The sequence below is a fragment of the Stereum hirsutum genome, assembly GCF_000264905.1.
Source record: "Stereum hirsutum FP-91666 SS1 unplaced genomic scaffold STEHIscaffold_5, whole genome shotgun sequence".
Taxonomy (NCBI): Eukaryota; Fungi; Basidiomycota; class Agaricomycetes; order Russulales; family Stereaceae; genus Stereum; species Stereum hirsutum.
Genome location: NW_006763135.1, coordinates 2,163,198 through 2,191,069, shown reverse-complemented (window position 1 = coordinate 2,191,069; position 27,872 = coordinate 2,163,198). Strand labels below are relative to the sequence as shown.

Here is a 27,872-nt window from a genome sequence, read left to right as displayed (position 1 = left end):
GCTTTACCACCACCACGATCTCCAGCACCGCCGCGCACAGTGCGCTGATCACAGTTGTACGCCCTCCCGCACGCGCTTGCAGCATGCAGCCCACGCACCGCACAAAGTTATCTACCGCCAACTCTCTTCCGCCGAAATCTCCCCCTCCAGTCTCCTACTCCCTCCCCCGCTCCCTCTCACCGCCTGCCCAGAGTTACTACGTCCCTTCTCGTTCTCCACCCATGTCTCCTACTCCCCCACTCAAGACCTCAGCCCATGCGCATGGACATGGCCACGGCCACGGTAGACGTCCCTCTCTGTCCAGCTGGCTCTCCCGTACATCCTCCAATGGATCCCATGTTGGCCCCTATGCCGCCAGCAAGCCCGTCCGCATCTCTGAACCCAAACTCGCCCATGACCTCGGCCTGCTGGGGAACTATTCCAGGAGTGGGGCACTGGGCACTGGCGCATTGGTTGTGAGAACCCCTCAAGAGGCTCTAGCCGGTTCTGGGGTGACACCCGATTACGAGTCTGGTCCTGAAGAAGACCTCATCGAGGAGGAGGAAAGCGAGTCGGAAGAGATCCACGTTCACCATTCTCAAAGTGACCACCATTCGCAGTCTCAGTCTCAGAGTGAAGTGAACGGTAGTAGTATTCGAGTTGCTACAAGGCGTCGTAATAGCAGTAGTTCTCAGCCTGAGAGTCCTCCATTACCACCGCTTCCGCTCTCGAAGAGCACGTCTGCTCTGGGTTCGATTAAGGATCTGCCCCCGCGAACTAGAACTTCGCCGCCTAGTCGACCTCCACCTCCACCACCTGCACTTGCTCCGACTGCAGCTGCTTCAGCATCCTCAGCACCGTCAAGAGCTCAAGTACAAGCACAACATCCTCCTTCGCGCCCGGCTATGAAACACTCAGCCACCTCTCCGATCCTCTCCTCCTTCCCGCCCGTCCCTCCCCTCCCAGCTCATCTCGCCATGACCCATCCCGCACCCCCATTCAACGCCATCCTCCTCTCCACCGTACCCTCCCACGCGATCGACAAGTCCAAAGTGATCGTCACGCTCGAGACATGCACGGCCACACACCGAACGACGCTCACGACGCTCCTCTCCCGTCCTTCCCATCTCTCTACCTATCTCTCCTCGCTCTTCCGCTCGCCTTCGCGGTTCCAGATGGTGAGGGAGTCGACTGGGAGGTCGGTGAGAAGTGAGTCGCAGTATAGTACGCACACCAGTGTGGATGGAAATGGAAATGGAAATGGACATGGGCATGGTGCAGATGACGCGACGGAACTGGCCAGTGATGCGGATCTGGAAGAAGAAGACGGGGATACGGCCTTCAACTCCTTGTTCCAGAATCACCTCACCGCCTCGGGTCTGCTCCCCCAGACTTCATACAACATCCATATATTCCTCGATCGGCCCAGCGCGACGTGAGTTTAATCTCGCCATTTTCTCTATCCCATTCACCTCTTCCACACACTGTTCTAACCATACCTTCGTCTTTCCTTTCTTCTAGGTACGATCACATCCTCACCTACCTCCGCACCCCTCCCCTCCCCTCCACATCATCCGGCACAGACCATCAACCCCAGCTAACGACTCCAGCCCTCCCACACGCCGTCCAACTCAATACATACACCACCGCCCGTCTCGAACTCCTCGTCGCTCTCCGGGACGAAGCGCGATATCTTGGGCTGGACGAGCTGCATAAACTGTGCGTCGATGAATTGAGGACGAGGTTGCCTCCGATATCACAGGGACATGGGCATGGGAGGGGTCTGAGCGCGAGCTCGGCGTCTGGGTCGGTCAGGAGCGGGCATACGAATACGAGTGCGGGGAGGGCTGCATCGCCTGCACTTGGACACGGACTTGGACTTGGACTTGGACCTGGACGGGGTAGCGCGACGAGTTTGGAGGGTGCGTCGGTGGTGGCGATTGCGGTTGTGGATTCGATGAGCTCGACGGGTTCGGGATCGGGTTCAGGGTCGATCATAAACGAGACGAGAACTCAGACGCAGGGTGGTGTAAGGGATTCGACGGGGTCGGGGTCTGTGGCTCCGAATCCTAGTCGGAGCGATTTGCAGAAGAGGTTGGCGTCGAGGGAGAGGGAGAGGGCACAGGGACAGGGGCATGGTCAAGGAAATGCGCAAGGACATGGACAGGGGCAAGGGCAGGGGCAGAGTGTCAGCGGCGGGTCTGCTGGGGCGACGATTCGGGGACGGCCTGGGATTGGGAATCGGTTGTGATTTCTGTTGCGGTCGAGGACCCGGGTATGAGCATTGAGTTCGTTCTTGGTTTCGGTTTCGGTTTCGGGTTACGATTTTCACTTTTCTTTGTTTGTTCGGTTTGTTTGTCATGTCCACCACTCACCTCATGATCAATACCTTTTTTGTCTCTCTATTTGTTCATAACATCTCTCTCTTACACCCGTCATGTCCTCCATCGTAATTGTCTATATAGAACGCATCCGCCGCAACTGGTTTTGATCGCACACTGACACACTCTTGTATAATTATCATCCTCCCTTATGTATCTATACCTCTAAACCCTCTTTTCCACATCCATATCACCATCATGATATCGCCTCTGTTAATTATAAGTTATCGCCCCTGCTCGCGTTCTTAGTCTCTTTGGATCGGTTTGGTTTGTTGGTCCGAGAGATTTTATATCCTTGTAGCTATATGACGTCGAATCACCACCGTGGACAACGGACTGTAGCGACTCTTCTTTGCAGTTGACCGGATAAGGACTGGAGGTAATGTGCCAAGAAATGCCATGTAATGCGTGGTAATGACAGAGGCTAGGTCCTACAACAAAGCATGTCATATGCGACAGTGAGGGCAGAGTCAAAAAGATAGTCGTATAAGTATATCCCAAATATCCATGCAATTCGTAAAGTATCACGCAAAACCATCTAGACAACCGTTACCCAGCCCGAATACTGTAATTCACGAGCACACGAGCACACGAACCCCCCAAAACTCACGCTCAGACATCAAAATCAAAATCAAACCACCCCGCCTTCTCTCGACCCCTCCTCTCCCTTCCCCTTCTCCTCATTCTCGTTCTCAACCCGTACAGTCCCACTACTCTCCCTCCCCTCGCGTTCCTCGTCGTTCACCAGCATAGGCGCAGGCGCGGACACGGACACGGACGAGAACGTGGGGATGAACCTCCCCGGCCAGAACGGACAATATACGACGACTGCGATCCAGAGCGGGAGGGTATCGAGTCCGTAGAAGAAACCTTCATTGGTGGCGATCGCGCCTTCGAAACCTTGGGAGAGTTCGACTGTACGGTAAACTGAACGGATGAGGATCCCGACACAACTAAACGCAACAGCCACAGCCAGCGCCCTCCAATCCCTCCACCACTTCCTCCCCCCATCCATCCCCCACACCTCCCTCTCGTATTTCCTCACCCTCCACACAAAAACGATAAAGAGGCACGTGAACAGTAAGAACGAAAGGAGCTGGATCGCGAGTCCTGCGAGAAAGACGTTCGAGCCTAGTTTTGCGCCTTTCGTGTCGTTGGCGCCGATGGAGATGCCGCCTCCCGCGGCTTGGATGAGGAAGGTTATTACGTCGGAGGTGAGGAAGATGGCCATGACGCGGTTGGCGGGGACGAAGAGGTGGTGTTCGCAGTGGAGGTGGCGGGCTAGACGGCCGAGGAGGATGTAGTCTGCTGCGATGAAGGCGCAGGGCTGTGGCGTCGACGAGATGAGATGAGATGGGCGGGGCGGGAGGAATGGATGTCAGTACGGATGTGGGTATTCATGATACAAAAGGAGTTGCCGCGGCGGGGAGAGATTGAGGGATTCAAAGGAGGCGGAGAAAGGGAGGGATGGTGGCGGAAGGGAGGAATGATGAAGGGTGGGCGCTTACCGAGAGGACGACAAAGAGATATTCGACGATATATATTGCTTTCGAGTCGGGTTGGAGCGTGAGACCGAATCGACAACCGATACCAAGAGCAAATGCTGCAGAAGTACAAGCACCATCCCGAATATTCAGTAAGGCGCATCACGGAGAACGAGAAGGGTGTGCGCACCGAATTCGCCGATGACCATGCACAGCATCCATTTTGCGCCCCATCTGAACATGCTGTACACTTGTATGAGACCTGAGAGGACGATCAAAGCTGAAAAGATGGAAAACACCGTCAGCGCACATTTCGTCGAGGCACGAGGAGATACTCACTGAAAGCAACGGCGGTAAGTGCGTTCGAGGCGATATAGCGCAAGCCATTACAAGGGTCATTTCTAGGATCCGCGAATGGGTCAGCGGGACATGGGATGTCGCCGTGGCTTGCTGCCGATACGGTGGGGGCAACAGCAGCCAGGAAAGCAAGCACGGAGGCCAGGGTGAGGAGCCTGTGAGTGCTACTAGTTGCGCATGGTAGCGCGGACAGGACCATGGCGGTGACGGAGACCTACGGGAGTAGGAGAAATGGGATGGAGGTAGAGTAGATGGGGGTACTATAGTAAGATGAGGAGAGCACGACGGGCTGCATCGTGCGATGGGATGTTATGGCGCTCATCGAGGTTGGCAGCAATAAACTGGGCAATCGGCGTGCCTTGCGCGCGTCTCACATTGAACCCCTCCGAGATGGCCGTGGGAGCATCTTATCCGCCGGCACTAACCCGCGTCGATCAGTGGGGAAACTCTTGCGGAATTCGGCCACATCCTCTTCTCGGATGCAAAGCGAAACAGCAGTGCTGGCTCAGTCTGAGCACAGTACAACAAGTTGGCAAGAACATCGTCCTCTTCATCTTCCTCGCTGCAAGGCTTCTAAAGCCCAAGCTTACAGCAGACCGGTTCGCCGCCGATGGGAACTCACTAGAGGCAAAGAGCAAACACGAAGTGGCGCAAGTGTCGGACCATTCACAAATCACCGAGGAGCGAGAGAATTCTGCCTCTTTTACGGTAGCGTGTGCATCCTGACCCATTGGTCCATTATGATCTCCTGCAGCGTGAACTACAAGAATAAGATCAAAACAGCCAGAATAGATACACACTTCGTCATCCCCCTTTGTCACTCGGTGCGTGCGCACATTGACTGACACGGCTGCTGTAGTTGGGTATATAAAATTACAATCCGAGGAGATCCTACGCTGGTGACGTGCTTTGACCCTGCGGATAAGGAGCTGTACGATTTGTGGGCGCCCAAGTCATGATACTTACTGGGGGAGCGCAGACTTCGTCTGCAGCAACCTCGCTTGGAGGGGAGGGTGGCACGATTTCTATTTTTTTTACCAGGCAGTTCACAATACAAGTTTCGGTTGAGCGGCGCTCGGGCCTCTTGGTGCATGTGTGGTAACGCGCTGTCTTGTTTTATGAAGGGGCCCAAGCAAACGAATGTGTTCCATCTCCTCAAATGCCAGAAACACACCAGGAAAAGAACATGCAGACCGTCATAATACAATACATATACACAGCATTAATAGAAGGATCCATGAAAACTCTCCGCGGCTGGACAACTCGAAATTCCTGATAAAGAACAACCGGTCTGATTGACATCGAACGGAGGCAAACCATATCCTGAGTAACAACCAAAAACAACTCATCGACGCACATCCCAAACCGACCTAAGCTACGTGTGCGGCCTTGAGAGGAGGGAATGGATCGTTGTCTTTCCTCAGGAGCCTCTTCCTCGGCGACTCCAGGAGCGGGAGAGACGAGAACACCCATCATCCCTACCTTCCCGTACAAACAGACTCCTTTTATATGTCCAGTATCAATGTCATGGCGGTATGAAGAAGACCACGAGCGGTACATACCAAGAACGGCACATGCTGCCGATCGAGCCTCTGTCACGAACGTTCGAGATACGTACACGGGTCAATCGTAAGATACAGACGAGGAGGGCGGCGCATGAGGAGGGTGGTGCGGCGACAGTTTCCGATGACCGCTGTGTATACTGTAGTTTTTCGCGCACAAGTTCGTGTCCCGTGTCCCATGGGAGCCGCGAACGAACTTGTGCCGCGGGACAGTCCCACCCCATTGACGTGCACTGAACTTGTAAATGGGACAAACCAAAATTTGACGAAAATTTAACGAAAATGCGAATATATTCTTAGGCTCCTAAATTGACCTCAGGAAGGCCCCCACGGCACACTTTGGGCTAGATTTTACTACTGGGTGAGCTCTTCCACCCAAATGCAGAGGATGAATGGCTGTTGAGCAGTTATGAAAGGTCGTATTCCTGAAAAAGCGTCGATGTTCACGAACATTGTCCCTTGTCCCGGTCTGCTTGCGAACCGGGACGCGAACGGATTATGTCATCTCGGCAACGGCCGAGGGGCGGTGGCGTGAACATGTGCGCGAAAAAGTACAGTACCTTCACAGACCACTGAGCACAGAGGCAAACCATTCTCTATGTCACAGTGGACATCTGAACTCCTCCGAGATGCGGGCTATCGTTGTTCAATCTCTATGTCGCTCCGACTCGCACTATCGAGGAGCACAGGAAGGGCCACAGTTCGTTTTCTGAGAGACTTCGACGACGACCTATTTCTGCAAGCACACGCAGCACCAGTTCTAGACAAAGATGATCGGTTGCAAAAATTGGACAGGAACAGAAAGCAGTGGTGGGCAATGTGATGACCAGTGTTGTGGCCGCGACGTGAGGCAAGGGAGTGCGAGCGATGATGTGGTACGAGTGAAGTATTTGGTGCCCTGCAAAACGCAAAGTGAACATAGCGGCGTCAAGAGCAGCACGAGGTAGATCAACCAGCAACAGTGTCGTATGCTGACCATCAGGAAAGGTGTTTAAAGAGAGTCGGACAGAAGAAAAACACGCGTTCGATGGTTAGTTTCTGAGCAAGGAGAGGCCAAACGGACAGGGGCACGAGACAAAAGATGTACGTAAGCTGTTTGTACTTGTTGAAACGGGAGCCCGACGTCATAATTACGGCGGTGCGAAGGACCTTGTAAGCAAGGTAATACACACCCAAATACATCACACCACAGGCCAACAGGTTCCCTCGTGCGGCGACCCCTCACCACCTCTTTCCATTTGGGCCAATTGCAGGCGCTAAATGTGGCAGAGGCGGGTGTGTTGGGCTGGAAGGGTACGAGGCTGCGGTGGGCTGCCTGGGAGAACATCCCAGTGGAGTTACTAGCAGAGGGGTTGTTGAAAGGCTGGTTTGGCCATTAGTTCAACTGTACAGATTGGGGTGTCCAATGAAAAATATATACATACCTCCGCTCCTCTCTGCGAAGCCAAAGGACTCAGGGAACGGTTTCGCATTTGTGGCGAGTTCTGGCTTGAACCGAGCGTGGCAGTCGATCGTCCACTATCTGTGCCGTTCGTTTCCCTAGATTAATCCATAGTAGAGCGTATGATAAAAGTCAAAGGCCTACCACTCGATGTGGAAGCAGTGAACGCTCCGGGTGGTGTCATGATGTGTGGACGAGAAGGAGCAGGAACAACAAGAAAGTAGAACAGGAACGGACTCAAACAAATGGACGTGTTCCTTGCTGTTCCTTGGGGTGTGACGTCACGCGTTTTACAGGTGTCACATGACCCTTTCGCCACTGCTTTCCCCTTTTTGTCCATTCACCGCTTTCTTTCTTTCTCTTCACCTCTTATCCTTCCTACTACCAAACTGCACGATGAACATCTTCAGGAACTGTGAGTCAAACTTAGTGCTAAGAGAGCTACTGTCCACAGGCTGACCGAGACTCGAAAATCAGTGATAGGCAAGGTGTGGCGTAAGTATCGTCATATTGACATCTCTTCTTTCGGTCATTTAATCCATGCTAACTCTTGCCCCCGCGATCGTGTTATTTGCTCAGAGGACACCGAGGCCTCAGAAGTCGTGAAGATATCTAGTGGACAACTCTACCTCATTCGTGCTGGGACGATACGTTCCGACCGAGAGTGCATGTACGCTGCCATTACATTCCTTGCACTGCATTCTTCCATGGATAGATCTGCTCAAGAACTGACTGGACGATCTATTGTTTTGCTATTGCAGATATAATGATGCAATGGCGACGGTTCGACGGGTACCTTCTGTCGAACATCATTTTCAGCTTGTTATTACGAGAGTATACGAAGAAGGCGACGAAGAGCTCTTTGAAGGCGAGGAAGAAAGTACGCCTATTCCTCTTTACATCTCACTCACGACTTACTGATTCCTCACTACACACATCCTTCTACTCTCCATGATCTATGCTCCATTTTCCATACTCTATCCCCACATCCCTCCTCCAGCCGACGAAGAACGTTCCTTCCTAATCAGCCACGAGCTCCAATTCCGCACATCCGAAAACGACGGCGAACCGACCTTCATCTGGCGCGACATGCAAGGCGGTGACGACGAGCTGTACGAGTTCGATGCGACGGGGACGAACGAGCCGACGCGGGCGTTGTTCGAGACGTGCATGTATCGCGCGATGTATGAGAGGAAGTATAAGAAGAGCGCGGAGGGGACGAGTGATGCCGATTTGGCGGAGTTTATTTGGAGGTGCGTTCCTTTTTTATCCTTCTTCCTGCTCTAGGGTGAGAATGATTCTAATGTTTAAATTATGGCGATAATGTAGTCCCGAGTCACCGAAAGCTAAGGGAAAGACAAAGGCGAAGGCCAAGGGAACTTCAAGGAAGAAAACAACCTCAAAGGACGAAGACTCCCTCACAGGCGCCATGGAAAACCTGACCGTCAAACCCGACCCCGACCCCTCACCCCCCTCACCATCCTCACCTCCTCCCGCCTCCCCCACCGCCTCTCAATCCCCATCCCAGCCTCAATCCCAATCCCAACCCCCCTCTGAACCCACCCTCGACGGCGCCGAACTCGCCGACGAAGCCGCCTCGCTCTGGTTCTGGGACGTCACAAACGGCGAATTCGTGCTCCATGCGGCCGAAGTGTCCGCGAAGATCGTCCAGCCGCGGGGTACGGGTGGAGGTGGCGTGTTGGAGTATTATCTCTGCGCGACGGACGAGGAGGGGAATCAGATTCTTGGGCATAAGATGACGGAGGATATGATGGTGCGGTGGGCGAATCAGATCACGGCGTTGACGTGGAGTAATATGAGTGTCGTGGAGGGGCAGGGAGAGGGGGAGGGGGAGGGAGAGGGGCAGGGGCAGGGGAGGATGACGTGTTGGTGTTTTAGGTTTTTGTCGGAGGAGGCGTATCAGTCGTTTAGGGCGCAGTTTGTGGTAAGGATGTGGGAGACGATGCATCAGACGCCTTGGGAGAAGGCGAAGGTGAGGGTTTACCGTGTTTTCTACCTGTATGGAGACGTTATGAGGAGGTGGCTAAATTCCGATTGTGGTTGTGTTTATAGCCGGACGAGCAGATATATTTCCAGGAGTCGATTGTTGAGGATGTGGAGATGAAGGATGTGGAGGACGAGGACGAAGAAGAGGACGAGGACGCAGTCGCTGGGGAACTTGAAGGTACGCGTTCACTCCGTATTGTTCGCATCTTATACAGAGGGACTTACACGCCCAAAAGAAGAAGAGGAGGATGAAGACCAAGAGGGGCCAGAAGATAGTGATGCGCCGAGGATGGCACCAGGTCGTAACTCCCAACTGACGGTTGGGTACAGGGGAGACAGGTCCTATGTTCTTCGAGGCAACTCTATAGGCGTGTTCAATCGCAAGAACGACCATACCGTCGGCTATTATGGTACCATTAGCAGTATCACTGATACGAAGGGCAAGTCGTTCAATCCTTCACATGTACGTCCTCTCCTCTTTCCTCTCACAAAGCATGTCACATAAATACTCATTGTTCTTGTTCATTCGACAGATCATGCTGCACGAGCAAGACAGCAAGATGGTAGTCATGAACCCTAACGACCCCAACTCGCTCTACTCCCTCGACCTCGAACGCGGCAAGATCGTCGAACAATGGAAAGTAGACGAGAACCTCTCCGTGAACGCGATCGCGCCAGACAACAAACTCGCACAAACGACGGCCGAACACACCCTCGTCGGAACCTCGCACAACTCCCTCTTCCGGATCGACCCCCGCGTCTCGGGGAACAAACTCGTGCAGAGCCAGTTCAAGCAATACGTCTCGAAGAACAAGTTCTCCGGCGTGACGACGACGGGCTCGGGCAAGCTCGCCGTCGCGAGCGAGAAGGGCGATATCCGGCTGTTCGACGCGATTGGGAAGAATGCGAAGACGGCGCTGCCGCCGCTGGGCGATCCGATCGTCGGGATCGATGTGACGAGGGACGGGAGGTGGATCGTGGCGACGACGAGGACGTATTTGTTGTTGATTGATACGTTGATTGGGAGCGGGAGGTATGAGGGCAGTTTGGGCTTCGATAGGAGTTTCCCGGCGGATGCGAAGCCGCAGCCGAGGAGGTTGCAGTTGAGGTCGGAGCATGTTGCGTATATGAATCATACCATTTCGTTGACGCCTGCGAGGTATGTGGTTGTTTCACTATTGCTCCTTGGTGGACGATGTAATGTTGACCGCTGACTTGTTTTCTTCTTCCTATGTGCTAGGTTCAATATTGGAGAGAACGCAGAAGAGAACGCGATTGTGACGTCGACGGGACAGTATATTATTGCTTGGGACTTTGCGAAGGTCAAGAAGGGCCAGATGGACAAATACGAGATCAAGAAGTCAGTCCTCTTTTAAGCTCTCTTCCACCTCCGTTTCTACAATGACTATTCTGACGCTCACCTTCGTTGACAGGTACGAAGACCTCGTAGTCCAGGACAACTTCCGCTTCGGCGACGACAAGGAGATCGTACGTCTCCTTCTGCTCTTCCACAACCTTGATTGACATCTAATTTTCTTTATAGATCGTCGCGCTGCAGAACGACGTCCTCTCGGTCAACAAGAAGGCACTCAAGAAACCTACCCGTACTTCGCTTGCTCCAGCCATCCACGGGAGTCGTTCGGGCATCGTCAATTCGCCGTATTAGGCCTGTCTTCGCTCACGACTCTTGCCTATTTTCAACGAATTCTTTCGGTCCACACCGTTTTGATCTCCACCTGTCTTTCTCTGTTCTTTATCCTTTATCGTGGTTTGGTTTTTTCGAGTTTTACTTATCTTTTGTCACTGTTTTCATCCCTGTGGTGTTTGCGGGTCTCTTTTTATGTTGTTTTGTTTCTGCTGAGCTGGAGTTGGTCCGATCTTACACGTATCGATAGCGCCAAAGGGGTGAAGTGTGGTTCATTGTAATACGTATTGTATTATGTAGGTCGTTCCTTCCGTGGTTCTTTGTGGTTCAGGGGTTTTATATACCGGTCGGCGAGCTATGTAGCAGGTCGAGTGGCAATATACAAGGTTTCTCTGATGTGTTATTGCATTCATATGGGATGCTCCTTACAAGTAAACGTGGAAATCGCAAAGACGTTGATTGCAGAAGCTTTGGATGATCCATGAGCAAACACAACCACACAACCTCACAGATCAAGATTATTGGTCGACTAGCGAGCGATACACTACGATGAATAAATACTACAGACGGCGAGCGATGGGATAAATAAACAATGGCGATCATTATGGACGTGACGATTCGAGATATGACGGTGCCTTACTCGGCGAAGCCGAATAAACAGATGGCTCAGTATTCGATCGGCTCCTCATTGACTCTCTACCGGTGACCTTCCCGTCATCTACACCCACATCCTCCGGCCTTCGAACCTGAGCGAAAAACTGTCCAAACGTGGGCGTCACGACCGCAGGATTCTGCACCGTCGCGCCTTCCCCTTCCAAAACAATCGGCATACCGGGGACCGGGGGCAAGGCTACACTTGGCATATTCAAGCTCTCTCGCCTGCCCATTGTCGCCCACGAATAACGTCTCGTCGAGCGACGTGGCGAAGCGAACGACGTCCGAGTAGATTGTCCGCTTGATGGCGGTCTTCCGCTATGTAAATGATGTGCGTGCGTGACAGTGGTGGTAGAGGAAGACTTTGGTGGGCTTGATCCATCGTCTCTTCCTCCGCCTCCTCCGCCCCCTTGTCCATGGTGATACCGGTCACGGTCCCTCCTCCCGGGACCTTGTAATGACGCACGAATGATATCGGACCCGAATATGGTCTGAATGGATCCAGGACTCCTGCCCGAGCTTGAACGAGGATACATACTCGAACGTGACGTTTCTTCTAGTTCAGGAGGCGAATACGGTGACGGCAGAGGTGTTGCGATATGGACGGTGATCTTGGGACGGGGACGGGCCGTCAATGCTCTTGGACCCATAGGGTGCGTCGGGAGTCGTTCGATTGCGTTCCCAACTTGAGCTTGGGTGGGTAGGATCTTCTTGGAGACTTGATGTTTCCCTGGCATGGGCCGGGCCTGTGGTTCGGATGGACCACGATCGAAGTTGAGGTTGACGATGCTGCGGGTGGTGCTGTTACTACTGCTCCTGGATGGGAATTGGACTGGAACGGCGACGGCGGAACGGGACACGTCTTGGCGAACGACAGACTCGATGCGAGCCTCGCTGACACTGTTCGGTGCGGGGGATTGTTGGCTGTCGCGATATCGATGACGCCGGGAAGGTCCTCGAGAGACGGGAAGGCTAGGAAGAGGAGCGTTGATGCGAGAGCCACTGATTGGAGGCGGGCCGATATTGAGGACTGGAGCGAAAGCGTTCAATGAACGGACGGAAGGTGCGGGAGAAGGCCGTCCGGGAGGTATGACAGGCCGGAAGGAAAGGGAGGGTCGGCTTGCGGAGAGAGGTGACATTTCTGGCTGGTTGAAAGCGGCTGAAAACGGACAACACGGATGTAAGTACCAGTGACTGGCTGTCTATGAAAGAAGGTCACGAACCAAGAACACATAATGAACCAAGACTAAATGGAACGAATGCTGCGAGAACGTTCGTCGCCACAGCGTTCGGGACCACGACCAATAAATCAAGAGATAGAAGACTGAGGGCCCTCAGTATCCATACGTCAGATGCGGTCTTCCAACGAAATCTAGGGGGCTTGAGCAAAGCGAATATTCGTATCGAAGCGTAAAGTTCGAGGGCAACGTCAACGAGAGTCGTGAGAATCGACGTGGCCAAGGTGCTGCACTACCATGAGAAACGGCACTCCTGTAAAGCTGTATGGACTAAGACTCACTGTCTCGTAGTACACAAGAATATACCAAACTGGGAGACTCCACTATCATCGATGCTCGATTAGTGATTCCTTCCCTTGCGGTGTGTAGACCATGATGCTCACCTCGTAACACCTGTGCTGGTCAAAACGTTCGCCAGAGTCAAGACTGCAAAGATACGTATATTAATGATATTTTCAAGGCCAGACTGTGAATTTGGTCGGTTAAGAACAAACACTGACCTGAAGCAACAAATAACCCCGTCCAGAATGCATAGGACTCCCATTGCCTGTCAACCTTCCGTCTCAATTCTAGGTTGAGAACCAGGAGGCCCACGACACGTCCACCCTCGGAAAAAATATCGCCAAACGCAACCACAAGAGCTAGAAAGCAATCATCAAAACAGGGCTAAAATACACTGGAATTGAAACGCCATTCGTACCGCATGTGCTTTGGTCCTCATCTTGAGAAAGTAAAGAGAAGAACTGCGAGAGACAAGAAACGGTGAAACAGAAAGACAACAGGAACTTGAGTCCTTCATGTTCTTGTTTCCTGAGCGTCAAAACACCATCGTCTTTCTCTCCATATCGGGTAAAGGAGTGTCCAGCGTCTGCTGATGTACTTCGTCTATCAGTGACGGGCTGTTTGGGGCGAAACAGCGTCACGGCTCCTTTCAGAAAGCTGTGCAGCAACTGCGAATGTAGGACGTGGTGCATGCTGCTCCAGAAAACCCAGCCCAGAAAGAATATAGAGATTTGTCGACTGGAGGGATAGATACATCAGAATGACATAGTCCGAGCCTGACGAGAGGAAAGGAACTCACAAGTTAGGATGATCAAGAAACTCGATGACGACTGGAGGATCCACGCTCTGAGCTCTGGAAATAGCCATGCAATGAAGTAAAAACGGACAGCCTGTGCTGTGACGAGGGCTAGCCTCTAGTAAAAGAGATAATGGTACACGGAAACCCAGCACGAAGCCAGCTCGTTGATCCGGGAAGGAAAGGGGGAGGAGGATATGGAGAGAGGGAGACTGGAAAGAGAGGGCGTCGCTATCGAATCATTAGGCGGCGGGATGGTAGCCTAACGAACGGGTATTAGGGCATCAAGAGCTGTTTCTCCATGCTCACCGATCGTCTAAATCCCAAACTCGAGTCGGCGTGTCAGCGAGCAGCAAGGAGTACAGCTCAGTACGGCGGTGTGTTTGATGCATCATCACATCAAACACGTTAGTCCGGCTGGCGTGAGCTCGTGAGACGCATGATGCCGAGCAGAGTTAGGGGGGACCTCACTTTGATGGTCGCAAGTGTTGTCAATGAAAGAAGCGGCCGCCTCATCCTGTGGTTGTTCCTTGTTGTCTGCAATGGTGAGAGCAAGTGGCGTTCTCTCGCGGACGTATGTAGACCGCTCAGCTCTGTGTGCCTCGTCGTGACTGTACCTCACCACACTAATACAGACCTGAGGCCTGCTTACTATAGCTATCAGCTAAGGCGTTCATTCTCGCGTTACGTCCGGCGCGTCGCAACTGGTCGGCTTCCGCTAACGCACAATGAAATACGGCATAGTCGCATATATAGTCAAGAGCTCAAGTAGGAATAGGCATACAAAGCATGAACGCCACACCTAGCTCACCGGAGCGGCGCATGTCTTTCTTCGGCGTCGATTACAGTCGGTGGTGCCCGCTTCTGATTATCCCTTCCGTCTGTCTGAACTCATTGATCTGAATTTCGCTCTCCAGCATCATCTATCCAGTCCGGACTCTCAGTTGTCCGTTGCATCTGAGAAAACAAGAACAAGACATACCTCTTCCGCCATCGTGTAGATGTCCGAATCAGGACGGTTATACATCATCGAGTTGGCAAACATAAGGTAGACATCGCGTTGAAACTCTAGCGAGTTCGTAATCGCGCCTTCCTTGATCCTTGTCTTAATTGTCTTCAAATCCATAGGACGAAGTACGATGTCCTGGTAATCAGGTGCCTCAGAAGGCTTGATAGGGTTGTGGAAGATGTTGCCATTGCGATGTTGCGATATCTGCGAATGAATCATTCCGATGACACTTTGGAACCTTTTTGAAGACTGTGTGGCTTCGGTCCCAAGGCGCTGTGGGCGTCGCTTGGATGGACTTGTGCTTGGACCTGAATGACGATCAGAAAAGTTGTGTAGAGAGCAAAGGAGGTATGTATCACCTGCTTCCTCTTCCCCGTCTGGCTGAGATCCGTCACGAGCTCGTTTCTTGTCCCGGGCAGACTCGGATGGCGCAACTTCAACTTCTGATGCCTTGCGTTTGGCTGCGATAAAGCATGAGAATCCAGGAGAAAGTTGTACATAATTAGTGATACCCACCGTTCGAGCGAGACTCTTCAGGTTCGACAGAGGGCTCGTTGGATGGCTGTGCTGTCTCCACAACAGGACTGGGGCTTTTGCGTGGCGACTCAGCCTCATCGGTTTCCGCGGCTGGCGTCATGACCTTCTCTTCAGCGTCCGGAGAGGGGGCGGTGTTTCGTGGTGTGGGTGTTTGCGACAGCGTTTTGTCAGGCGACGCTACCTGTTCTGCTCGGGGAGTCTCAGCCTCTGGAGATGCTGCCTCGTCCTCTGGTGATGGTATGGGCGAGGCTCTTTCACTGGCCTCCTTAGGAGATTCAGGGGAATGCACCTCTTGCACCTCGTCATCCATTGAAACGTCCTCACGAGATGCCTCATGGACCATCGTTTCTATGAAGCTTCTTAGTGATGCTCGGGTGAGTCCACATGAAGAAAAAAACTGACCAGGTTGGGCTCCTTCATCATCCTTCTCCTCATCGCTGGCGATTTGCATGTCTTCATCTTCGTCTTCGCCTTCGAGGGCAGTGACGGCTGGCGTCTCTGCCTTTTGTGGCTCGACGTCAGGACTTGGCGACGTCGGAGCAGGTGTTTGTGGAGGTGGACTCGGAGAGTAATGAGGTGCGTCAATTACGGATTCGACTGCTGCATCGTCTTCGGGGGAGGGAGCTTCTGAAATATGCGTGTCCTGCTCGATGGACTTTTCGCTCTCAACGACAGGTTGAACATGCTCTGCACGCTCCTCATCTTCGTTCTGTAAAGACAGATGTAAGAGATTTGAAGTCTACGAAGAAAGATGAATATAGGAGGGCCGTGATAGTTCTCACCTGCGGAACTGGGGACCTTGATGGTGGTGGGAGCTCTTCGACGCTTAGCTCTCGAATATCTTCCTCGTGAGACTCAGATGGTTGTACAAGATCAATGACGTCTTCCTTCGCCTATAGAAAAAGAGTCAGCACGAGGCATAGTATTGTTCGAAGAACTCTGAACACACTGGCTCGGGCTCAGCCGGCGCTGCCTCTGCGGCAGGAGACTCTGTAACGAGACCAAGTTTAGCCTTGATCTTGTCGTCCCATGCACCGGACCTAATAGCCAAAATTTCCGCTTCGACGTTTCTGTGAAATCAGAGGAAAATGAGTTCGCCATGAATCTCAACGGTGAGCAAAGCGCACTGACCGAAATTTTGCCTCTTCTGCGGCGATCCTGTCTTTGAGCTCTCGTAAGCGCACTGCGTAGAGACGCTGTGCAAGTTTCAAATTCGACGGTCCTGTGGGAAAAAAATGACTACCATTTCCTCTCAAGATACTACGAGAAGTAGTCTGACCACGACGCGCAATATTATCTGCCTCGGAGCTGTGAAGAACCTACTTGAGCAGAGGCAGACACTTCGGGAGAGTGGCGCAAGCTCACCATTCGAGGCCAGCTTCCTCCATAAGACGAGAATGGATTGCCTGGCATGACTAGAGGAGCCCAGAGATAAGCATATTTGGGCACAGACGATAAGAAGGATACAAAGAGGCTGACGCGAGGAGTAAACGATCCCTTGGGTCGAACGAGGCTGGGGTGTTCAGTAAGAAGCTGAGCAATAGTTGGCCATGCACCGCGACCAAACTCGTATACAGTCTGTGCAACGAGCAATTTCTCGAGGCTATCGAGCTCGTCGTCGACGGATAGCTCACTATGTGTTGACCGCGTTGTTGTTCTTGACATGATGGAGACACGCCGCTTGCACGCCACAGACGCGCCTGAGTGGTCGAACCAGTTCGGGCCGTGAGAGAAGGTTATTGCCGCTTTCGGCTCCGGAATCCGGCCGACCCCGCAGGAGGATAAGTACGTCAACGGTTGCGGGACTCGTTGCTGTTGCCCAGCTCGGTCTTCGTCCGTCTTCCCATCATGCTCTCCTCATCACTCGGCCTCCTACTTCTTCTGCCATATGTCGTCTCAGCTAGCGGCATCCACAAGCTCAAACTCAAGAAGCTGCCCCAGGTAGCGAGCAACCAACATCTCGAGAGTGCTTATCTCGCCGAGAAGTATGGCGCACAAGCCCCAGCTCAGATGCCTCTCGCTGGCTCTGCCGACGCCGCTGGTCGTATGCGCTTCTCGCGCCCAGGACAGAGCGACGATGATCTCTTCTGGACCCAAGAGGAGTCGATCATTGCTAACGGCGGTCATGGCGTGCCTCTCACCAGTGAGTACTCTACGGCGCTGGTGGCCGCGTCATTCGTGCTGATCACATGTCTGCGCAGACTTCATGAACGCCCAGTACTACACCGAGATTGACATCGGTACTCCTCCTCAGACTGTGCGTTCTATATCTACTGTTGCATAACATTCATCGGAATTGACGACGTTGACAACCCCATCAGTTCAAGGTCATCTTGGACACCGGTTCAAGCAATCTATGGGTGCCAAGCAGCCAGTGCACTTCCATCGCCTGCTTCCTCCACACAAAGTATGACTCGTCCGCCTCGTCCTCATACAAGGCAAATGGCACCGAGTTTTCCATCCAGTACGGCTCAGGCTCGATGGAAGGCTTTGTTTCGAATGACGACATCGTTTTCGGTGACATGTCCTTGTCCAGCGTCGACTTCGCTGAGGCCACCAAGGAGCCTGGTCTTGCTTTTGCCTTCGGCAAGTAAGTAATACGTCTCCGAACAATGTCACAGAGACTAACATACCTGAACTGCAGGTTCGATGGTATCCTCGGTCTTGCTTACGACACTATCGCCGTGAACCACATCACCCCTGTGTTCTACGAGTTGGTCAACCAGGGTATCATCTCCGAGCCGGTGTTCTCCTTCCGTTTGGGCTCGTCTGAGGACGACGGCGGTGAGGCTATCTTCGGTGGTATTGACCCCAGCGCCTATTCCGGCAAGATCGACTACGCCCCTGTTCGTCGCAAGGCTTACTGGGAGGTTGAGCTTGAGAAGGTTTCGTTTGGTGACGATGACCTGGAGCTTGAGAACACCGGTGCTGCCATCGACACTGGTGAGTATTGCTACACAACAAAGCTCTTGGTACAATGGCTCACGGCTTACTATAGGTACCTCCCTGATTGCCCTTCCCACCGACGTTGCGGAGATGCTGAACACGCAAATCGGTGCCAAGAAGTCGTGGAACGGCCAGTACACCGTCGACTGCGCCAAGGTTCCTGATCTCCCCGACCTTACCTTCTACTTCAACGAGAAGCCCTACCCGTTGAAGGGCACGGACTACGTCCTCGAGGTCCAGGGCACGTGTATCTCTGCCTTCACTGGCCTCGATATCAACCTTCCCGGCGGTTCGCTCTGGATTATTGGTATGTCTGTGTATGCAGTCAACCCTTATGGCGATCCTAACCATTCTCTCAGGTGATGTCTTCCTCCGCCGCTACTTCACCGTATACGACCTTGGCAGGGACGCCGTTGGCTTCGCCACGTCTGCGTAGATTGGCCAATAACACCCTCTCGGCCCCCGTATCTGCACTTCCACCTCGCCCTCCCTGCTGCCTGCGACATTGTTGGGATTCGGCTTGCTCATGTGTTCCGATGGACTGGATTGATGATGTTTATGTACGATAGGAGTTCATGACTTTATAATATTCGATAGCCTTAGCCTGGCTTCTTTGAAATTACACTCGAGAAAGAAAGTAGATAATCCCGAATAAAATTGCAGCATACATACAGACCATGAGCAATTGCGAAGAGCGAACAAGCCTCCGAAATGCGTAGAATTCGGATGAATGTTCGCATAGGCTCCGGTTACTCGTGACGTAATTTGAAGTTGCTCGTATGGAAGTGCCGTGAGACAACTGAACACCAATCTGCAATCCTTGTCCTGCTCCTCAAAACGTGCAAAAACATCATTCTACTCGGTATCACTGTTGTCTGTCCTTGATACAGCTGTCATCCGATATACCACAGAGACACATGATTCTAGTATGGTAGACTTGGGTGATACTCACGAGGGTGAAACCCCCCTCTTCTCGGAACGTCGTCGCTACAAGTCGACCAGGACCTTGTCATCTCTTCCTCCGACCGTTGCTCTCTCACAGCGCTGGAGAAGAGAACTACTTTCCAGCACTTATGAATCTCCGCTTGATAGGGTGAATGTACTCAAGGGTCATACAGGGTCAGCCTCAAATGCATTGTCTGTACGGCGCTGGTTTATTCACCATCTACGACAGATGTGTTAACGCGCTCTCTTGGGCTGAAGATGGAAAGTTACTCCTTTCAGGAGGCGACGATACCACGTATGCTCTGCTATTATGGCTTTATCTACAGCACGTTGACTGGTTTGTCCCCAGTGTTCGTTTATGGAGGCTGGACGAGAGTAATACTACCACTGCATACCCATATGTCTGTCAAAGCGTGATCAACACTGGACATACAGCTAACATCTTCAACGCCCAAATGCTGCCTGGATCTACTCGAATGTGCGTGATATACGTCACCGTTCGTCTCCTTGATGTCAGGAATTAAGGCGAGTTGCTCGACACAGTGTAACCGTAGCAGGAGATCGCCAAGTGCGGGTCTTCGACACAGCGGGCGCTGTTAGCCAAGCAGATCCCATGGGCAGTTCAGAGACACATTATCACGACTGTTGCCTTCGCGTCTTTCGATGTCACAAAGGCCGGACGAAACGCGTAGTGACAGAAGAAAGTTCTGATCTGTTCATGACAGTCGGCGAGGTATGTGTTCACTGTTCTTGTCCCGCTATTCATTCCTGCTTGACTCATGGTAATCGGTCAGGACGGTACCGTTCGACAACACGACTTGCGTGTCCCTCATCGATGTTCTTCTGGATGCCCTCCGCCCCTCGTGAAATTACATCGAGAGATGTCCACTCTTGCTCTATCTCCGTTGCGACCATACCAGATCGTTGTGGCCGGAGAATCGCCATATGTTCGTGGTTCACCTTCTCCTCTACTTTTAGAGAGACTGACGCCTCTCCAGGGGTATTTATTCGACAGGCGACATTCTGGACGGTTTCTTAGAGAGGAGTGGGGCATACCCCCCAACAAGGAGGATGTCACGACTTGCGTGCGGAGATTTGGGCGTCGCTCGAGAGGTAGCGGAGAGCAGAAAGGCCGCGAGCACATCACTGGCGCTCGCATGACATCTACCAATAGCCATGAGGTTCAGTTCACTCTCACTCTTGTCCCAAATCACTGTTGCTGACTGTATAGCAGGTCCTTCTTTGTGAGTCTAGAGGCTCTGTTTATCATTGAGGTCACAGCAACTAATCATTGTGCAGCGTATAACTCCGATGCGGTCTATCTATATTCCACGCAAGACGATGCCGAAGAAGAACCCCGGGAATCAGCCGTCCATTCACCTAATGGTAGTATCGTCCCTCCGAACGCGAAACGACGAAAGGTAGAGCTACTCGCAGAACTTGCTGATCTGGATGCGGACGGGGATCTTCTCGAAGACACCGATATGCATGACGTCGATCAGGAAGAGGACGACGATGCATCGTTTGTTGACGATGCTGCCGAGGATTCCGACGAGTCTGGAGATCATTCAGACGACGATGAGTTCACTGAGGAGGTAGAAGATATGGAGAAATGGGGTCTCTTGAGGGGTATGGGAGCTGGGTATGACAACGTTCCTATCATCTACCCTCGCCGCCGATTCGCCGGAGCATGCAACGAGGAAACCGTCAAGGATGGTACGCTCATGGATTTCACTTCTGATTCTCTAAATCCAACTGATCGGTATTCGACTTTTAGTGAACTTCCTTGGTCCCGATGACTCTTACGTCGTCTCTGGGTCGGACGACGGAAACTTCTTCGTGTGGCGGAAGGCGACTGGAGCTCTTCATGGGATATACGAAGGAGATCAGCATGTTGTGAACGTCATCGAAGGCCACCCTCATCTGCCGGTAGTGGCTGTGAGTGGGATAGATACGACTGTGAAGGTGGGTGTACATCTCTCTGTTGTGGCGCCGTTCAAGCAGTCCGCTCACATCTTCCTCTTGTAGTTGTTCTCTCCTGTTCAAAGGAATAGTGTATTCTCCAGGACGAAAGATGCGGAGGCTATCTTGAAGCGGAATCAAGAATCATCATCAAGATCAATGGACCTGGGAAGTCTGTTTCTTCACTACAGTTTGGCTTTGAGAGACACGACAAGGGATTCAGAAGATGAGGATGAGGAAGGTTGTCGCTACCAATAATCAGTTTCTCGTCATTGTTATAATTGCATTTCTTGTACTTCTCTGGCCTGTATTTTGTAGCGATGTGTACGATAGGAATTGCCTTCCATGTATTCGCGCTGTTCGCTGCGAGAACTCAGCGACCAATGTGTGGCGAGTACTAATTTGGAAATGACTAAGGCAAGGGTATTCGCGACACTTGCAAGGGTTTCCTTCGAGTTCCGTCTCCAACTCGTCATCTCATAGTTCCAAGTTGGCACGTCACATTGTTCTGTACATGGCTTAGAGGAGGAGTGTAGGGATAATGGAGGATAACTGGGCCCCTGACAGGGATAGTCGTGTGTGGCACCCTACGAGGACGCGTCGGCCGTTCTTCGCCAACTCTTGACCCTTCTTCGACCCCATACCGGACATCGCTTCACTACTCTCCTCTACTGCGAATGCTGTTGCGGTCAGCGACGACCAGAGGAGCTGATATTGAGCATTCTTTCGACGATTGCTGTCTAGCGCGCCTTTTGGCCAGTGGTTATGTAAGTATATTCTTTTCCATCATTTTTTGTCGTGGTCGTACATGTCATGCTCACAGTCACCATTATAACTTTTTTTTGCTATCTTTGCCTTGCTCAACGTTGTCAACTGGATCTTTGTTTTGTTGATTGTGTTTCGGGTCGAGTGAGCAGAGCGAGCAAGACGGTGCCGTGTCCGTCTAATACAAGCCTCAAGTGAAGAGCGCGCCAGGCCACAGCGCTTCTTGGACACTCTCCGTCAACTCCTCCCACAACCACCATCTCGCGGCAGGCGTCACGTCTCTCTTGTTCAATCTCCTTCGTCGCTCTTCTGTGGCATTGTTTCGTCCGCATGCATCCTTACCACCGGCCTCGGGGTCAGCGAATGAGCGGGGGTGAAGATGAGGCGCTGCTGTTAGTCTCACGAGTGGATGCTCCCCCGCATACGTTCAGCCCATCTCACCACTTTTCTTATCACCCTTCAACATACAGCACGTCGACGAGGGCACCACCACCGTATGACATGAGGCTTGAGAGCTCTTCAAGTTGGGATCGCGCGGAGAATGATGACTGGCCCTCACAAGGCCCCATGCTCCCTCACCACGATTCGTATGACGGCCACCCCGACAACATGTACCCACCAGAATTCGACAACCCTCCACCACGAAGAAATGGCGGATGGTCAAACGGTGGTCATAACGAGGTCCGTTACGCCTCCGGCGGGAGAGAGTGGTCAGAACCTGCCTCCTATGGCCCATCGCCAACCTACGTCGACCCCAACAATTGGGTGCCCGAACAACGACATTGGCAGGACAAAGGAGAAGGCTATCGCGACGACCGACGCCCAAGTCGAGGATGGCAGAGGAACGGTAATAACGGTCAAAGCTCGAGGGGCGGCGACTATTGGGAGCATTCGCGGCAGGGCGACAGATATCCGAACGACGGAAGACGTAGGAACGACTGGCAAGACGATCGTCAATGGCAGCCGTCCGAATCCTGGCAATCTAGCTCTCGCACCAATAACCAGAACCCACGCAATCAGGGCCAACGTCGAAACCAGCAGCAACAGCAGCATCGGAATAAAGGGAAGAAAAATCGAAATAATAATAATAATAATCAGCAGAAAAATTATAATCAGCAACAGACGAGAGATTGGAAGCAGGACGATGGCTGGCAGCGGGACGATTGGCCACGGGGCGATCCAGATGGTTTGAATAAGTGTGTCTGTCTTCTGTTTCTTCGATTCTTCATTGTCGTTGACGTTGCTTTCGCTGTCTGCTTTACCCAGTTGGCAGCGTCGTGACGGGGAGCCGACAGATCCAACCGTCAATCAACCCGCTCGCTCTCCATCTCGGTCACGGTCACCGGCAGAGACTTTTCGCTCACGGCATTCATCTCGTCCGCCATCCCGCTCACGCTCGAGATCTCCCAAACGACGACGGCGAGATTCTACTGCTGCTGGTGACCGTCCTTCGTCCTATAGGAATCATGATCGCCACGATAGGCGCTCGCGCTCTCCCGCGTCATCACACCGAAGTCGTGCCAGTCGAGGACGACGTCGAGACCGTAGTCTATCATCGATGTCTACCTCAACTAGGAGCAGAAGTCGCACGCGAAGCATGAGTATGAGCCCTGTAGAGTCGTCTTCAAAACCTGTGCATCGACTAACAGGGCCCGTGCCTGTCCCGGAGGCATCGACACCAGCTTCAGTCGAGCCTTCCGTCGAAGCGAAGAGCGCTCCTGCCAGTGATGCGTTGCCTCGCAAGCAGAATGGGAAGACTGCACAAATAAATGGCCGTCCCGTCGAGGTTCGTGCCCCTTCACTGATTCGTGTTTTTCATTTAGTCAACGTTGTCTCGTATTATGTAGGTTTCTGCACCTAAGCCGCCTCCCGCCGCGATACCACCCCCTGCCTCACAACCACCTTCCTCTTCCAAAACATCGCAATCTACAGTTGTACCTGAGACGACTCGACCAACCATTCCCTCAGCTGCTGCAATAAAACTGGCAGGTTTCAGACCTATCGGGCAAGCGAGCTCTGCGGTAAAGCGATTCTTTCCAGGAGACGATGACGAGCCAGATGTCAAGAAGAGCCCTCCTCCAGCACCTGTTCCTGCTGCTCGCCCACCACCCCACTACCTTCCTCCTGCAGGGTCTTTCGAACATCCCTCTCCCTCACCACAAGTAGCCCCCACGACTCAGCACACTTATGAGCTCCCACCACGCCCTCAGACATATCGACCACCAGCTCCTCCAGCCCTCCCTCTTCCACCTATATTCCTCCCCGCATCCTCCTCGACGACAGTGAGCCCGAGTCTGCCTTCTCGTGACCCCGTTTTCGTTCCCCCACAAGGTCTGCCAACGCCTCGCGAACCTCTGCCAGCAGCTCGTGCAAGCAAGTCGCTACGACGCGAGCCTCTCCCGTTACCCCCTTCGCCGCTTGTCACTTCGACCAGCCCTCTGGTCACTCCCGAAATGGCTCGTCCTTCGCAAGAACAAACGAGCGTGCCATCACCAGCATCCGGTCCTCCGCCATCTTTGCCGACGCCCCAGACAGAGCAACCTCATTCGGTGGTCACGAAAACGAAAGCTCCAGCAAAGACACCCCAAGAGGCACAGTCTCGCGTATCGAAGGTGGACCGGACAAGTGCGGCTACGTCTCCGAAGGAATCACAAGAGGAATTGTACAGTATCGTTAGCCAGGTTGGTGAGGGGACGTTTGGCAAGGTGTACAAAGCTCGTAACGCCCTGAATGGCTTCCATGTCGCCTTGAAGCGAATACGCATGGAGACCGAAAAGGACGGTTTTCCTGTTACTGCCATGCGCGAGATCAAACTCCTTCAGTCCCTGCGTCACGACAATGTAGTCCAACTTCACGAGATGATGGTGTCAAACGGTACGATCCATTCGTCTCGGTGTCTTCAATGGTTTTGTAGTCGACTAACAGTACATCATTCTTCCGTAGGCTCTGTATACATGGTGTTCGAGTACATGGACCATGACTTGACTGGCATCCTGTCACAGACCCAATTTTTCTTCACCGACGCTCATCTCAAGTCGCTCTGTCGTCAGATGCTCGCCGGGCTCGCATATCTGCATCACAAGGGTGTCATCCATCGCGATATCAAGGGCTCGAATATACTCGTCAACAGTCGCGGAGAGCTCAAGTTGGGCGATTTTGGACTTGCTAGGTTTTACCAGAAGCGGCGCCAGATGGATTATACGAACCGTGTCATCACCCTTTGGTATCGTCCGCCTGAACTGCTCTTGGGCACGACCGTTTATGGGCCTGAGGTAGATATGTGGAGTGCCGGGTACGTCAAGCTATTCTTCGTGAGGGTGGCAGTTGCTGATGATGGAGTAGATGCATCATGTTAGAACTGTTCACGAAGAAGCCCGTGTTTCAAGGCGAACATGAAATTCATCAGCTGGAGGTCATCTTCAGAATCTTTGGTACCCCGACAGTTCAACGATGGCATGGACTCGTGGATATGCCGTGGTACGAGCTCGTCAAGCCGAAGGAGATTATTGAGAACCACTTTCGAGATATGTTTCGCAGGTGGGCGTCTTATACACCAAGGACTAATCATAATGACTAATCAGTTGAACATAGATGGTTATCACCGGAGGCTATCTTCCTTGCAGAAAAGCTTTTGGATTATGATCCTGGAAGACGTATTACGGCCGCACAGGCTCTCGAATCACCATACTTCAAGGACGAGGAGCCACGAGAAGCTATTCCAGTCGGGTAGGCTCTCCATGATTCATCTTCGTATACTATGACCTTTACTAATCTTTCACTTGGTAGGCTTGCCGATCTCGAAGGAGAGTGGCACGAGCTCGAGACCAAGCGCGAGCGGGCTAAGAAGCGTCGAAAGACGGACAGTATCGCGCCTCAGTGATGTTTTACCCAGGACTTGTTCGTTCTTATCATCTTGCAATTTGTACTTTGCACACATCGTACGGTGGTCCCTCTGATCTTGCTATGTACTGATTTATCCGGCTTCATAGTCGTTGCCCTCGTCGTACTGCATTTCGAACTACAAATTATATGTATATGCATCATTCATCTCACGCTTTTGCTGTCACCACGAGTCCTTTCTCCACCAGGTGCTGTACCATCGTCTCAACCTGTAGGAAAATATCGTGAGCCACGAGGGACGAACTTTCGGTCCGGTGCATTTGGACTTACGCTGGCGGCTGTCGTACGAATTTGCAGATCCCAACGTTTCGTGAACGGTGCACCAGTGTCTTCCGTAACTTGTTCAACGTCACCCAGTCCACCGGCTTTGCCCTGCGCATCGTCCTCTTCCTTGCCCGCCTCGAACCAAATCAACTTGTCCACCTGATCGATGTGGCCCTTCAGTCGTCCTTGCTCGATCATCTTTCGCGCCATAGTCTCTGCAGCCCCCGGTGTCAAGTCCAGCAGCGCTCCGAGCCCTCTGAATGTGATATTATTATAGATCTTTGAGCTCGCGAGGACATTATGTTCCATCACAGCACGATCGAGAACAGTAGATGGTCCCGTCCGGGTGCTGACATTGTCGCCCGAAAGTTCGTCGTCACCTTGGATAGCAGATGCTAGTCTGTCGTTCGTGGAGAGTGAGATTTTGGCGAGTTGATGTGGTTTGAGTGTTTTCTCGAATTCTTTGACTTCAGAGGGGCGTAGGATATGGTCGAGGAACATTTTGGAGAGGATGTTGTAGGTTGGGAGGTCGGATGTTCGTTCGTCACGATAGAGGGAGGCGAGGATACGGGAGCGCTGGGGACCTGCGGGTCCTAGGACGGAACAAGTTACCGCTGCTGAGCTATGGGGGAACGTATAAGCAGTGAGCTTGGGTGAAGTCAGGAACAAAGGGTCAAGAAGAAGGAGCGTACAGCATGTGTCTCCGCTCATCTTCGTCGATCTCACCAACGAAGCTGAGTTCATGATATCGAGTGGCGGCTTCAATGAATTTACGGCTGTAGTCACCGATCCTGGCCTGACAGAGCTTATATGCGAGGAGTGTTTCTCTATCGCTGGTGGAGTGGATGAGGGATGCGGCGCGGTTGTAGTAGCTCTCGGCGGTAACAGATTCTTCTTCTTCTAGTAGGAGACGCACAATACGGATGTAGACACGAAGTTTGTCCTCGTCTGGTGTCCTGTTTCCGTGCAAGTGTGTGGAGTCAAGATATGTCAGGGCTGCGACGCAGATGATGGGCCACAATCGTACCGTTGGCCTTCGAGTGATATTCCCATGAGTACACGAGCGGCTTCATTCCATTCCTCTTCAGCCTCAAGTAGATCGGCCAGCTGGAACTTCAGGCTGTTGACCTGTAAGATCGATTGAGCCGCAATCCTCGACCTGCTGCTGCTAGTGATGACCAGCGCCACCCACCTGTTCTTCATAGCTAGCAATGCGTGGCTGGAGTGTGGCCAAGACGTCCTCTACGACTCGCTTTCGAAGCTCGGTGTCTGGGATAGCCCCCTCGCCAAGATTCTTGACGAGCTCGGAGAAGACTTGTCGACCGACGATGACACCTGCGGTCTCGTGGTTCAGGACATAGTCAACGAATGTATGGATGTTGCTTGCGATGTCGGAAGAGGATGGGTTGGCGTAGATATCGGAAAGGAGAGAGAGGTATGCTGGGCCTTTGTCTTTCTGACTAAGAGCGTTGAACTGAGAGAGTTTCTGATCCATTGGTCTGGCTTGAAGATGATGGTACAAAGAATTTCGGTGTTGGACGCGCAGAGTAAGTCGCGGTACGCGTCAACGCCACACGCGCCCCCTGGCATCATATCTGTGCGCCGGCGCTTCGGTTCGTGGCGGCATTCGAACGTTGGTTCCAACGGTCAACTTTTCATCTGCCTGCGAAGCGGTTTGCTCTTTGCCTTCGTCATGTCCGACTCTTATCGCTCCAGCA

General features: G+C 52.6%; 8 protein-coding genes across 8 annotated transcripts; 5 read left to right on the top strand and 3 right to left on the bottom strand.

Moving 5' to 3' along the window:
• Positions 1–83: 83 nt before the first annotated feature.
• On the top strand, positions 84–2,579 carry STEHIDRAFT_138760 (uncharacterized protein; the record flags this gene model as incomplete). The annotated part of the gene is made up of 2 exons (XM_007302996.1): positions 84–1,414; positions 1,501–2,579. 2 exons carry the CDS (start codon positions 84–86, stop codon positions 2,228–2,230), a joined length of 2,061 nt encoding a protein of 686 aa, XP_007303058.1. The 3' UTR covers positions 2,231–2,579.
• Positions 2,580–2,748: 169 nt separating this feature from the next.
• STEHIDRAFT_77483 (RTA1-domain-containing protein) lies at positions 2,749–4,437 on the bottom strand. Its single transcript, XM_007302409.1, has 4 exons — positions 4,184–4,437; positions 4,035–4,124; positions 3,869–3,963; positions 2,749–3,687 (listed from the first exon to the last, which is right to left on the bottom strand). The coding sequence occupies exons 1-4, from the start codon at positions 4,398–4,400 to the stop codon at positions 2,992–2,994; spliced, it is 1,098 nt and encodes a 365-aa protein (XP_007302471.1). The 5' UTR covers positions 4,401–4,437; the 3' UTR covers positions 2,749–2,991.
• Positions 4,438–7,588: 3,151 nt separating this feature from the next.
• Positions 7,589–11,253, top strand: STEHIDRAFT_95663 (VID27-domain-containing protein). The gene is made up of 12 exons (XM_007302995.1): positions 7,589–7,619; positions 7,682–7,699; positions 7,784–7,874; positions 7,966–8,084; positions 8,205–8,457; positions 8,534–9,197; positions 9,278–9,389; positions 9,448–9,674; positions 9,745–10,370; positions 10,452–10,571; positions 10,645–10,699; positions 10,755–11,253. Exons 1-12 carry the CDS (start codon positions 7,601–7,603, stop codon positions 10,875–10,877), a joined length of 2,427 nt encoding a protein of 808 aa, XP_007303057.1. The 5' UTR covers positions 7,589–7,600; the 3' UTR covers positions 10,878–11,253.
• A 136-nt stretch (positions 11,254–11,389) lies between these two features.
• Positions 11,390–17,037, bottom strand: STEHIDRAFT_167739 (uncharacterized protein; the record flags this gene model as incomplete). The annotated part of the gene is made up of 16 exons (XM_007302994.1): positions 11,390–12,669; positions 12,734–12,975; positions 13,030–13,071; positions 13,132–13,174; positions 13,249–13,389; positions 13,449–13,491; positions 14,809–15,143; positions 15,195–15,296; positions 15,352–15,720; positions 15,775–16,081; positions 16,155–16,265; positions 16,322–16,442; positions 16,504–16,594; positions 16,652–16,680; positions 16,738–16,787; positions 16,852–17,037. The coding sequence occupies 16 exons, from the start codon at positions 17,035–17,037 to the stop codon at positions 11,459–11,461; spliced, it is 3,423 nt and encodes a 1,140-aa protein (XP_007303056.1). The 3' UTR covers positions 11,390–11,458.
• Positions 17,038–17,195: 158 nt separating this feature from the next.
• On the top strand, positions 17,196–18,986 carry STEHIDRAFT_95662 (Asp-domain-containing protein). Its single transcript, XM_007302993.1, has 6 exons — positions 17,196–17,515; positions 17,574–17,629; positions 17,694–17,962; positions 18,017–18,315; positions 18,371–18,625; positions 18,678–18,986. The coding sequence occupies exons 1-6, from the start codon at positions 17,221–17,223 to the stop codon at positions 18,752–18,754; spliced, it is 1,251 nt and encodes a 416-aa protein (XP_007303055.1). The 5' UTR covers positions 17,196–17,220; the 3' UTR covers positions 18,755–18,986.
• Positions 18,987–19,169: 183 nt separating this feature from the next.
• Positions 19,170–21,566, top strand: STEHIDRAFT_167737 (WD40 repeat-like protein). The gene is made up of 10 exons (XM_007302992.1): positions 19,170–19,437; positions 19,493–19,558; positions 19,613–19,741; positions 19,807–19,996; positions 20,058–20,210; positions 20,262–20,444; positions 20,498–20,507; positions 20,563–20,979; positions 21,041–21,228; positions 21,292–21,566. The coding sequence occupies exons 1-10, from the start codon at positions 19,247–19,249 to the stop codon at positions 21,481–21,483; spliced, it is 1,719 nt and encodes a 572-aa protein (XP_007303054.1). The 5' UTR covers positions 19,170–19,246; the 3' UTR covers positions 21,484–21,566.
• A 2,877-nt stretch (positions 21,567–24,443) lies between these two features.
• Positions 24,444–25,870, top strand: STEHIDRAFT_54956 (Pkinase-domain-containing protein; the record flags this gene model as incomplete). The annotated part of the gene is made up of 5 exons (XM_007302300.1): positions 24,444–24,864; positions 24,934–25,282; positions 25,333–25,527; positions 25,582–25,716; positions 25,777–25,870. The coding sequence occupies 5 exons, from the start codon at positions 24,444–24,446 to the stop codon at positions 25,868–25,870; spliced, it is 1,194 nt and encodes a 397-aa protein (XP_007302362.1).
• Positions 25,871–26,039: 169 nt separating this feature from the next.
• STEHIDRAFT_53969 (uncharacterized protein) lies at positions 26,040–27,649 on the bottom strand (the record flags this gene model as incomplete). The annotated part of the gene is made up of 5 exons (XM_007302228.1): positions 26,040–26,099; positions 26,161–26,776; positions 26,847–27,110; positions 27,182–27,282; positions 27,347–27,649. The coding sequence occupies 5 exons, from the start codon at positions 27,647–27,649 to the stop codon at positions 26,040–26,042; spliced, it is 1,344 nt and encodes a 447-aa protein (XP_007302290.1).
• Between the last annotated feature and the right edge of the window lie 223 nt (positions 27,650–27,872).

Bases quoted from the DNA above. Each gene is read 5' to 3' on its own strand.
- STEHIDRAFT_77483 (XM_007302409.1), bottom strand. From the start codon at position 4,400: ATGGTCCTGTCCGCGCTACCATGCGCAACTAGTAGCACTCACAGGCTC. The intron at 4,125-4,183 runs GTGAGTATCTCC...CCATCTTTTCAG, and splicing joins ACTTACCGCCGTTGCTTTCA to CTTTGATCGTCCTCTCAGGT. The intron at 3,688-3,868 runs GTAAGCGCCCAC...TCGACGCCACAG, and splicing joins ATCTCTTTGTCGTCCTCTCG to CCCTGCGCCTTCATCGCAGC.
- STEHIDRAFT_95663 (XM_007302995.1), top strand. The intron at 9,198-9,277 runs GTGAGGGTTTAC...TTGTGTTTATAG, and splicing joins CGCCTTGGGAGAAGGCGAAG to CCGGACGAGCAGATATATTT. The intron at 10,371-10,451 runs GTATGTGGTTGT...CCTATGTGCTAG, and splicing joins ATTTCGTTGACGCCTGCGAG to GTTCAATATTGGAGAGAACG.
- STEHIDRAFT_95662 (XM_007302993.1), top strand. From the start codon at position 17,221: ATGCTCTCCTCATCACTCGGCCTCCTACTTCTTCTGCCATATGTCGTC. The intron at 17,516-17,573 runs GTGAGTACTCTA...ATGTCTGCGCAG, and splicing joins TCATGGCGTGCCTCTCACCA to ACTTCATGAACGCCCAGTAC. The intron at 18,316-18,370 runs GTGAGTATTGCT...GGCTTACTATAG, and splicing joins CGGTGCTGCCATCGACACTG to GTACCTCCCTGATTGCCCTT.
- STEHIDRAFT_167737 (XM_007302992.1), top strand. From the start codon at position 19,247: ATGGTAGACTTGGGTGATACTCACGAGGGTGAAACCCCCCTCTTCTCG. The intron at 20,211-20,261 runs GTTCGTGGTTCA...ACGCCTCTCCAG, and splicing joins TGGCCGGAGAATCGCCATAT to GGGTATTTATTCGACAGGCG. The intron at 20,980-21,040 runs GTACGCTCATGG...TTCGACTTTTAG, and splicing joins CGAGGAAACCGTCAAGGATG to TGAACTTCCTTGGTCCCGAT.